General features: G+C 41.0%; 1 protein-coding gene across 1 annotated transcript in view; it reads left to right on the plus strand.

Moving 5' to 3' along the window:
- SLC35D2 (solute carrier family 35 member D2) overlaps positions 1-12407 on the plus strand; it is a 389027-nt gene that overhangs the window by 171873 nt on the left and 204747 nt on the right. The window contains exon 4 of the mRNA XM_078675686.1: positions 10904-10971. Within this exon, the coding sequence (XP_078531812.1) occupies positions 10904-10971 (68 nt within the window). The remainder of the gene's footprint in view (positions 1-10903; positions 10972-12407) is intronic.

A 12407-nucleotide genomic window follows, 5' to 3' on the forward strand; every position in this document is an offset into this window, starting at 1 on the left:
CAGGAAAAGGGAGGGTTGGCAATTCCTAATATTATATTTTATTAATTGGCTTGTCTGATGAGCCAGATGGCAATATTATTTGACTCTGCTACAAAGCCGTCTGACACCTCATTTGGCAATCAGAACCCTCCATAAATCTTTGAATTGTTGTTGGGTGGAGAAGCCCTAATGCTTCTATTGCGGAAAACTGATAGACGATACTATAAGAAAATGCAATATAAGGTATTAGATAGTGTCTGGGAGGTATGAAAGCTAACAAAAAGAACAATGGCAATTCCGGAAATTAACTATTATATACCTCTATGGAACTCCAGCATATTCCTGTAATTTAGCGATGACAGGATGGGGAGATTGTGGGAGCAGCAAGGAGTTCGAAGAATAGGGGATATTTATGAAGCGGACAATTTGATGAGCTTCGATATCAGTCATCAGAAACTCGGCATCCCGGCTAATCAAGGCTTCAAATTTTTACAAATCTATAAAACTCTGATGGGTATTAGATCACAGATCTCTCCAGGGGCAGAATTAATGTGATTGAGTATTTATTCGGTGGTGGAACTAAAATTAAAAAAGGAAACAAGATGATTTGGAAAAGTTTGTAGCCTCCTGGATGATGAAATTAGGCAATCCGGATGTTGATATGGATGAAGCATTGCAATTAGCTGGGAAGCTATTTCACTCCACAAATCTGAGAGCCCAACACTATAAACCCTTTTCAAGCTGTATTTTACACCAGCCAAATTATATGAATGGGGTAAAAGGGAGGATGATAAATGTCCAAGATGCCTAACCTGTTACATATGTTCCATCAATGTGATAAACTAAGCGTAATTCGTGGGGAGATTGAGAAGTTCTGGGAGGGTTTGCTAGGTGTTAAGATCAACCTACCCCTTACCCTAATGATAATAGAAACTGATAGAAATCTGGGCCTCAACAAGGAGCAGGAAGCCTTTGTTTTTATATGTGTGGCAGTCCTCCGGATATTGTTAGTGGCAGGCTGGAAAGATACTGCAGCACCTTCCTTCCAGATGTGGTTGGCCAGACTCCTGGGGATCCATAATGTCGAATCCTCCTTATATACCCGGAGAGGTAGGAAGATGAGGGAGCTGGGGCTGAATATCTGGGCCCCTATCAAGGGGTGGAGGGATTCCCGCTTATAAATTGGATTGTGTTCGAACATCATGTATGGAAGCGAGTGGAGAAGGACCACCCCTCTGGTCCAGGAGGTCATTATTTTTAATGGCCCTTAAAGGTTATGTGATATTTATTTTATGGTCCCTCGTCACAATGTCAGTGTGATGCTACTGTGTATTAATGAATTACTTTTTAACTAATTGAAGAAAGCCATATCCCATTTTGTATTTTGAATGATTTTACATTTTCTAAATCTGTGTATATCGGATTTTAACAGATTGCAGTATAAAATGTATTTATTGTTGATTGTACCAGGTATTTAAATAAAAAACCAAATAGGCAGCTGGCATGTTTTGCAGACCAAACCTGATTTTTTAAGATTTCTTCAATTTTTCTTCGCTGTTGGTGTTAAACATGACAGAAATTCTACTGGATTAAGGTTAAGTGTCTTGAATAAGGCAATCAATGAGATCCTCCTCTTATTAGGATTACATGATCCAAAGCAAAGGTCAAGTTTTCATGAGTAGCTAGTCCATATTTCTAGAAGATTATAAGAATTCAGTAGATAAGGCTGAAAGTTTCCAGAATACACTGAACCCCGCGGCATGTGTTCGCTAACTGAGCAAACTGATACTTCATATCCTTCAGTGTGATACATAAGGGGGTATCTGATGTTTCAATGAAGCACCTTATGACCAGAACATATTACCTACCTACACTGTTTTTGATCTACAATCTGGAAAGGAAAACACAACAAGAGTAATTTTCTATTGAGCATTGGAATGGCCCTCTGAACTTTCACAACAGACTCCAAAAAACACATTGAAGAATACTTGGAAGAATGGATATAGCATTCAGAAGATCATCTTATATGGGGCAGTGAGCAGTGTCAGATCTTCTACTTAATTCTGGAGGGGCCTTCCATTTTCACCGATGGATAGAGTGGCTATTGTGAAGATGTTGACCCTGCCTCGGCTATTATTCTATTCCTGAGCCCTGCCAGTGCACATATGGTGGTTAATCTTTAAAGATTTGAGCAGTCTGCTTTAGGATCTGATTTGGGTGGGCAAAGAAAAATGGATCTCCATGGCCAAGTTCACAATCTTATCGTCATGGGGGGGAAGGCTAACTAAATTTTGAGATTTAATACTTGGCTACTCAGCTGCTTTGGCCAATGAAATGGATAGGGGGGCCTGAGGATCGTGATGCCTCGGAACTCAAAGCATGCTTGTGAGGAGACTCACTGGTTGAATTCCCGCTGGGGAACCGTGAGTGTCATTGGAATTGATCCAGCAGAAGTGGTGTAAAAATTATTACCATTCACAAATCATATAAATCCTTTACTATTACTAAGAGTTTGGGCCCATAGAAACTCTACAACCATTTACAAATCATAGGGTCTTCCGATAGATCTTTGTAGGAGCTAATAGAAACTCAGATAATTAGAGATGGATGACATTCCTTCATGAGGACCTGTAAGGAAGAAATGCCTATTTCTACACAATAGTCTAAATCATAATATATCAAATAATTCCCATCAACGAGAAAAGACAAACTCAGTATATTTATCAAGGTATCTAAATCTAACCTTCAAAATGAATGGTCAATGCACAAGAACATGTTAGATTTATCAGTATTTCGGTTAATTCATATGAATACAGGTAAAATCACAACAAATTACAGTTCAAAGCAAAAATACATCATAAATCAATAACTAGCGTGAGGGGAGAGAGTGAGGGAGAAAGAAAACATACACATTGTAATTTCAGTATGCAATTCGAGATCCATATCAACCTAAGGCCTATGAGCTATAGCACAGCGTGCAATAGTTAGAAATTTGCTAACATTTCATGCCGTAAGGGTATTATCCTGTGCAACTTCACCAGCCGATGAAATGCTCAAATAATTCAGGAAAGTTCAGTTCAGGAAAGGTCAGAGTTTGGACAGACAGCATGTCACGCCCAAGAATTGGAAGGAAAAATAAACAGCAGCCAGTCTTTTCCCACGGTGTAGTGTCACCTCAAAATGTTCACAATTCCAGCCCCCAAATGTAGTTTCTTCACACTTCTACACAATTCCATTGGTTAGGATCCATCCTGTGATTGTGGTATGATCATTCTCAAGTCTAAAAATCATCCGGAACTCTAACGCAATACTTTTGTTCATTTGTACAATATCATATCACCTCAGAAATAGGAAGCACATTGAAACTTTTCATATCCACACGCTCACTTTCATATTAGCTTGCAACAGAGTTGACACAATTATTCATAGAAAGAATACTCAAACCGTAGAAAGGAAACTAGTAATAAACACTCATAACAAAAGTAAATAGTTCAGCAATTTAGAAATAATGAAGAACAAAATACATTTTTCTTAGGCCTACATTAGAAAAATACACTACTAGGCTTGAGGCCTACATGAAGAAAGCACAAAATCATCATTTTTCAAAGAATAAACATGCTATTAAAAAGACGGTTTAAGAAATAGTAGGGAAAAACATAAGGGATAATGATATAAGTAAGCATAATTTCATTAATCCTATAAGAATAGTCTAGTTACGATTTCTAAGAATATAAACAAACATGTTATCAAGATTTTCATATTCAGGAAAAATAATGAAATCAAGATTATTTTACTTTATGCATTTTCATAATCATTTTCTACATTACGATTTTCTATTTACTTTTAACATTATTATTTCTTAGTACATTAATAAGTTTCTCTTTCATGACATAAATGACTATTTCACCAGCAACTCTCCTGCAAGCTTTTACGATGCAGTTTTAAAACTTTCACGTGTTGTCTCACTCCTGCATGCTTTTATGATGCAGTCCTAGGCTCTCATGTGTGTTAAACAAGATCACACTGTTATGTCTTATTAAATAAATATTAGTTCTCACTTGATGAGCAGATTTTGAACAAGCAAAATCCTTCTCAAATATTAATTCTCCATCAGCCATGTTGGCTACAATACCATTGTGTAACAGGAGGGGGTGTCCCTTAGTGTCCTGAGCTCTGACTCTGGAGCCCATTAAGGATTAAAACTTTGGTAGAAGGTATTGATACAAAGCAATGGACAGAAGCGGGGATTTGCACAGTGGGGTTATTAGTGATGAACATAATACTTGAAAGTCTAAAAGAGCATATGAGCTTGGGCGTTGGCCACTTCTTGGCCCGCACAGTTGTGGTAGACACCGCAAGACAAACTTGGCCTGCCTTAACCAACAAACCACCACCATCTAATTTACTCACACTCTTATTCACCTTAGGGAGCTGCCAACATGCAGGGTCCCTTTCGCACAATGTACTATCGCCTGCCTTTCATGCAGACACTAACCGATCTAAACTGACACGTGAGGCATCACTACAGACCGAGTTACTGGATGATATTTGGGGCAGGGTGCTTGAGTACTCCCAGAAAGTTACTAGGAATGTCTGGTTCAAATATACATGGTTAAACTATATACACCAGACTTGCCTGTCCCATATAGGGTAGCCATGATTTACCAAGGGGCCAGTGATGCGTGCCCCAGAGGGTGGAAGGGGTGTTGGAGGAGATGACAGGGAGAGGTATGCCAATGGATCCGCTTCAATATCTATTGGGCCAGTTCTAGAAGCCCAAGCTGCTTCTGCAGATTTGTAGGTTCATTAACCTGGTTCTAATAGTTGCCAAAAGGAACATCGCTATGTGTTGGAAGGGTAACGTGGCTCTGGACCTTCACAAATGACTGTTCGATGTGGTCAAATGATCATGAGCAGAGTTGAATCAAACAATCAATCAATCATTTGTAGAGCGCACTACTCACCCTTGAGGGTCTCAAGGCGCGGGGGGGCGCGGGGCGCAGTACTGCTACTGCTCGAACAGCCAGGTCTTGAGAAGTCTCTTGAAGGTGAGCAGGACCTGGGTCTGCCGCAGGTGGATGGGTAGGGTGTTCCATGTCTTGGAGGCGAAGTGGGAGAATGATCTGCTGCCGGTGGTCGTTCTGTGGATGCGTGGAACAGTGGTGAGGGTGAGGTCCACGCAGCAAAGCTGCCGGTTCGAGGGTTTAGAAGGTGAGTTGTTTGTTGAGGTATGCTGGTCCGGTGTTGTGGAGTGCCTTGTGAGCGTGGGTGAGGAGCTTGAAGGTGATCCTCTTGTTGACGGGGAGCCAGTGCAGGTCTCCCAGGTGGGCTGTGATGTGGCTGTGGCGGGGGATGTCGAGGACGAGGCGTGCAGAGGCGTTCTGTATGCGATGTAGTAATTTCTGGAATTTGCCTGTGGTTCCCGCATAGAGGGCTTTGCCCTAGTCCAGTCTGCTGCTAACGAGGGCCTGGGCGACCGTCCTTCTGGTTCCGGTGGGGATCCATCTGTAGATCTTGCAGAGCATGCAGAGGGTGTTGAAGCAAGAGGATGAGACAGCGTTGACTTGCCGGGTCATTAATAGTGATGAGTATAGGATGAACCCCAGGTTGCGTGCGTGGTCAGTGGGTGTTGGTGCAGCTCCCAGTGTGGCCGGCCACCAGGAGTCGTCCCAGGCAGAGGGGGTGGAGCCGAGGATGAGGACCTCCGCCTTGTCCGAGTTCAGTTTCAGGCGGCTGTTCTTCATCCACTCAGGTACGGCTTTCATTCCTTCGTGGAGGTTGGTTTTGGCGGTGGAGGTAGCCTTTCTCATAGCCTTGTGCAGATGCAACAGCAAGAGTCCAATGATGAGTGACTGACATAGTATTCTACTAGCCCTAGCTGGTAAGACTGGTGAGCGGCTGCCTTGAGTAGCTGACTTGGTACTAAATTCTCAAAATAATACTAGCTAATGTGTCGGGAGGAGTCTTTGGGGGCTACGAAGCAGGACACCATGGCTGGTTTGTATACTTTGCCATTCACAAGCATACTGGAAGATTAGGACTCATAATGTCTATGTGACTGATGGGGGAGGGGGCGATTTGGGGTAGTTTGAAAAATATTTTTAAGCTAGTTATCGTCTGATCAAACAAGTAGAAAACTTTAGCATTCTGAGATGTATGACATTGAAATGTGGGATGGCAACACCGTTCAGTGATGCATATCCCCCCCATGCGGGGTACATGAATAAGGACATGGTGACATCGTAATTGAAAAGCAAATAAAGATGTATTTATTTCTAAAGTTCAAAATTCATGAAGGCATATTATCAAGATCGGTGTTAAAATTATCACTGCTTTAGCGGCAGGAAACTGCTGCTAAAGCAGCGATAATGAGCTTGATAGTAGGCTCTTATGAATTCCTATAGAACCCCAGGTTCTGGTGTGAACCTGGGCTTCTATGGAAATTCACAAGGGCATATTATCAATCCCATTATCGCCGCTTTAGCGGCAGTTTCCTGCCCCTAAAGCGGCGATCATTTTAACGTAGTTCTTGATAATATGCCCCATAGGTTTTTAACACAAACCTATCACCTGAGAGGACCAATGGACCTTCATGTTCCACGAAATATAAGTATCAATCAACCACAAAGTAGTGCTCGAGTTAAACAGGAATGCCACTGCTAATAGCTCTCAGGAAACAACTCTTCTAAAGAAAGAATACTGAACCTATCACACAAATGGCGAAGCCACCTTTATACCTTCTGCATTGAAAATAGTTCCCATCGCATGAGTAGCTCTCGGTCGTGTAAGTCCTTTACCCTGCACATATGCAAACGTCTACCACCACCAAGAGCTCAAACAATGCAACCGGCCTCAGAGAGGTCTCACTTTATGGCATGTTGATGTTGCAGAGATCCACAAGTTGGTAGATTCCCTGTACATGCCACAGAGTGCACGTTCTGTGCAGAACACAGCTGGTGAAGGCAAACTCTGATAGAAAAACGTTGTGCCTTTGCACTGATATATATATCAAATATATATGACACCTTTTGAAAAGTGTAATCAGCAGCAAGGCTTATATATAAGAAGAGTTGAACAATATATTGGACAAATAAACACATTTAAGTAGTCATTAACAACACCAGCTGCTATACTTCCGTTGGTTTTAACATCAGCACTACAGCACCTTAGAAAACTTACAAACTGTGAGATATTAACACAAAGCACATTAACTTTAGCACCTCGCACAACAGCACTTTAACAGACAAAAATGTAGTATGACAAAGCGAGATTTACTGATGAATATCAGCACTAATGCACAATGTTTCAGCTTTACAAAAATCAATTCAATTTTCCAATGATCGAACAATGAAAAATCGTAACTTATTTTATAAGGCCTTTTAAGGTTTTATCTGAAATGTATTGTATTTGAACCGTACTGATTGTCTCTGCTCCTGTGATAGTCACTCACTGAGTCTTAACAGGAAAGGATGTTCCAACAATTACTCATGTGCGACAACATAAAAAGAAAGTTTTAATTTCAAAATTGTTTTTTATATTATGCATTTAAGCATTTTATTCAAACTGGACATGTATGAAAAAAGTTACTTATATGCTATACAGTCATCTCGAGCCAATCATACAGTCTGTTTTCAGTATTCATGCTGTATTTGAGCACCTGTCACTTTCAATATGGCTGTGCCACAATGCAGTGGCGTCATGTGATCAAAGCCTGCAGAGGCCGAAATGAGTAATGACGGACTGTTCAAAATAAATATATAAACTGCACATAATGACTGTATTTTGTTAAAGAAATTGAGCCCTGTTTGCGTTGCCTCCAAAGGCCAGTGCTCACCTGTCCAGCTGCATAGGCAGGACCACACACACACACACAGCTCTAGCACTGTGGTAACATTTAATATCAACAACCAAAAGAGACAACGTACACATATGACATAGAAAGTGTCATTGGATTCTTAAGCCATGGGCTTGTTTGACAAGTCAGATTCAGGCATTTGGTTACTGGAATGCACATAGTGTTTTGAAACCAGTTCATTGAATTTCATGGATATTTACATTTTGACTTTGAATTGGAGAGCAGTACTGAAGTAGAATTGGAGAGCAGTACTGAAGTAGTTAAACATGGTTACACAAATACACACACACCCCTGTTTATTTGTTGCATGGAAGCAGTTAGGGAGGAAGAAGAAGATGGCAGCAGCACACAGCCACTGGGAAACTAGCACATGGAGTACAGTGTGTACTGGACCACAATTCATGGTTGGCATGTGGCTTGTCTGAGGTGAACCACAACATGGCATCTTGGCAGCTTCAATGGCCTGCTGTCCCAGAAGTCACTGCCCAGCATCATACATTCTGTGATACACTTTTCTAACATGGCCTCAATGACCCTGCCTACCTTTTGAAGTCCGGCCTGCTAAGCAGTCTCTCCTCCACCCAGTCCCCTTGCCTTTAAAGGATGCACGCCAAACACATACCATGCGGAGAATGATGGCATGGGCTGGAAACAGCTGTTCACAGTGCAGCTTAGGCTGCCCCTTATATCATGTTCGCCATGGCTGCTGTAGGTACCCATTCAGTGCGCCAGTGGCTCCCTGTAATCCTGCTGCGACAGTGATGCTACCTTTCAGTGCATCTAGTGGCACCCTGTCATCCTGCTGAGGAGACATTTCTGCCATTCAACAGGTCAGTCCATTGTCTCATTCTGCTGTTCGAGGCACTGCTGACAATCATTGGCAAAGCCAAATGACATTATAACTGAAAATGCAGGTTAGACCTATTGTTTTTGACAGTTCTTCTTTTTATGGGTCCTCTTTTGTGAGCTGAAGCAGGGGATCCAGATAATTAAACCACAGTTGACCTAACCTCTTTTGTGAGGATGCTGCTGGTCTCAATAAATTTACAAAGCTTTCATAGACAAAGTGGCATAAATGACTTCCACAAATGTGATCTTTCTTCAACATGGCATCCTTTGATAGACATAAAAGGTAGACTATTTCTGCATCCTTCATTAAAACAACGATTGCTACATTGGCAACACCCGAAGGAAATGGGGAAGATGGAAGTTACTCTTTCTAAGGCATATGGGTGGAGGGAGACCCTGTTCTTGCCGAACGGTGGGAATCAGCAATGTATATCCCTCTAACATCATAATGTTTCTAGATAGGATAATGGAAAGATAGCATTTAACACACCTTCCTGCTGCTCTATTATTCAGACAGATGACTAAGTTAGACTGAATGAAGATTTTCTTCTTTGGGCACCGGATCTGTGCTGAATTATTGAAAACCAGGATTTCGCTACCCTGTTCATTGTCATGAGATACAATGAAAGGGCTAATAAATGAGGGATTGCTGTGTGATCTGGGCCTATTCCTGCTGTACAAGATCACAGGATAGAAGTCCACTAATTGAATTAATATGCATACTGTTAGCTAAATGGTCTTAGGTGAGACCAAACTGTGCTGCTGAATAACGACGCAGCTGAAGTAGTAAAGACATTTTTTGACCTCAAGGATACCATGTGTCTTTGAACTGAACAGGTCACACCATGAAGGAAGTTCCTTTTGCATTGTTGGTTTATGCCAATATTATTTTCTGTTTATCTGAAAGCCAGTGTGAGGATCGCCAAGCAATGATTTTACTAAGCATGTGGCCCTTTGTTTATTGAAAAGCAGTCTGAGGACTGTGGTCATACTGGCCATTTGTGAGAGTTTCCCAAGCCATTTTACCCTTGTGTTCTGTGCAGCGGTCACTGTTGTAGTACATTTTCTAAACTGGTGGGACTAAACTAGCACAGCTCAATATGTTTAATCAAATATGGTAACTGTGGTTTGCACTGTGATTTTGACAAGTGTGAAGTCTTGATTTGGCACCATAATGTCCAAGCTTCATTTTGACCTGTAGGTAGTAAGAATTAAAGTTAAACTTGGTGATCCTGGGATGCATCATGAACAAGTTCTTCTTTGGTGTGCAGGCTCATTACAGGTCCATGGACCTCTTTGGGCTCAAATCTAGCTGTTTGCAGCACATACCGGAAACACAGAGTAGTGGTGGCCTTTTCTTGCTTGTAGATCTTTTGAGGTTTTGTATGTGCTGTAGGAAGTGTAGTTTCAGCAAAACCGGCACATGTATCCCTTCCTTGTCTGTAGAAGATTGTGGAAGATGTTCATGACATAGCCTTATCTTTCTGTAAGATGGTCAGTGGCTCTTATGGGCCTACATTTCAGACCATAGAAGGAGTGTTGGTGACAGTGTTTCGTGGTAGGACATTGGTTTAAGGTGTGTCCATATGCACAGTCATCTTTGTGTTCACAATCTTGATATCTGAACTTTTAGAAGCAATGCTCGTTCCCGCTCTCAGTAAAGGTGTATTAAATCACGGTGGTGACTTGTGCCCTGGACAGAGACCCTGCTGGCCACTACACAGCAACTTGTGGTGAAAAGTGAGCTAAAGCCATATGAGATGAGCCATGCTCCCAAAATGGGAGTAGATGTGGGTCCTGGGAATCCAGGAGGTCCATGGGCTTTGTGATGGTTAAAGGGATGCATTATTTGCTCACTATAGCCTGATTGGGTCAGAGCGGTAGTATCTATCACAGAAAAATACCTAAAGATAGAGGATGCACTTATACTGTTTTAACAGTGGAGGGCACCAAAGCAGTAACATTTCACAACATTCAGTGTTTTCAGGTTTCCACTAAAAAGTGAAAAAATCCTTTTGGTGGTGTTTTATCATTTAAAATCAGTTTTAACTGAAACTCATAATCCCTGAAAGGTAATTACACCACTGCTGCCTTACGAATTTTATGATGATGCTTTACCAAGTCAGTTTGCAGAAAATGTTAAAAATTACTTTTCTCTATTCACAATAGGCATTTTGTAATACTCAATCATGCAATGAATGTGTGCTCTTTCTTTTGCAGATGTTTCCTTTGCCACTACTGTACATTGCAAACCATTTAACTGGACTAGCAAGTACCAAGAAATTAAGGTAGAGCCTCTTTGACTTGGTATTGTGTTTATTTAACTTTGACTGCATGCCTGCAAAGAAGATGTCCTTGTTGCAATTGTTGTCCATGAATAGATAATATTAGGTGCAAGTTCTGAGCGGGAAAACAGTGTGTTTTCTGACTGCATTTGTTCTTAAAAGTGGATAATTACAGGAAATTGTGCTTCTTTTAAGTGACTCTTCAAACTGTCGTTCATGAATTATAGGCCAGCAGCGGAGCAGATGGACAGCAATGGGAAATTAAAAAACAGGATATAATTTCTTTAAATAACGGTATATGTCAACATACATTTATGGTATAATGCTAGTATTTACCAGAGGATATATTGTGTAATATTTGGCAGCTTAAATCGCTAAACTCGATAGACATGAAAGTATGAGTGCGCGTCTATAAGTTAAATAGATATGGAAATGTGCAGCTTTACAACTTCATTTATATGCAAAACACAAAATAAATATGGATAAATACAGACAGAAATTGCCAAAAGATAAATACCATAAAACCGGGAGCCCTATTTATAATCCATTGTTCAAGATGGGCCATTGGCTAGAGCTAAAATCTTTCAAAGTGTATTGATAAAGGAGGGGAATCAGAATTACTAAGCAAGGAATTACACCATTGCTGCTTTAAATATTGTTACGTCCCTGCCATTATCTTGTTCATAGTAGGAACGTCCTTTAGAAGCTACTCATACTGGAGGAGACGCTGTAGTTAATTTATCTAGAACCCTTGCTTTGCAGGTCCTCGCTCACCATCTCACAACAGCTCAGGAACAATAGTTGAATGAACAAATAAAGAAAGAGGATACCAAGGCGTACCCATGACTTTATAATTTCTGTTTTTTGCTGGTAGTGGAGAGGAATAGGAGATGTATGTTTGAGGCTCCAGCCGGGTCATGTTGGGAGCATATTTGTTTTGCAGCAATTATATATCTTGCTACATTTTAATAGACCACTTTCTCCTCTGGTTTGAAAAAACAGAGATATCCTATGGAGTGGATGGACATTCTTATGAATCAGTAGTGTGTACCGACAACATTTAATTTTTTTTCTCAGAAGCTCCAGAGCTGGAGTGAAAGGTATGGAAAGGTGCAGGGATTATAGATAAGGCAACATGCATTTTATTAGTTCACAATGTGAAAATATGACTAAATTGAAGAACTCTGGCATATTTTACAGCTAAAACCTTCATCCGTAGTCCATAGATTGGGAAGGCTTTACGTGAGTTCCAGTTCTTGAATGTGAGGGAGTGCTACAGATCTGAGTTGTGGTGCAAGGATGGAGAAATGTGAGGGCATTGGCCATTGCAGAAAAGCAGGATTGAGGTGCATTAGCATAGTTCTAGTGTCTATGTCCACTACTGATATGAAATAATGGGGTAACTCAATAAACGACGCAGGACCTAGGTACAATATATT

The sequence above is a fragment of the Lissotriton helveticus genome, chromosome 2_1 (assembly GCF_964261635.1).
Source record: "Lissotriton helveticus chromosome 2_1, aLisHel1.1, whole genome shotgun sequence".
Taxonomy (NCBI): Eukaryota; Metazoa; Chordata; class Amphibia; order Caudata; family Salamandridae; genus Lissotriton; species Lissotriton helveticus.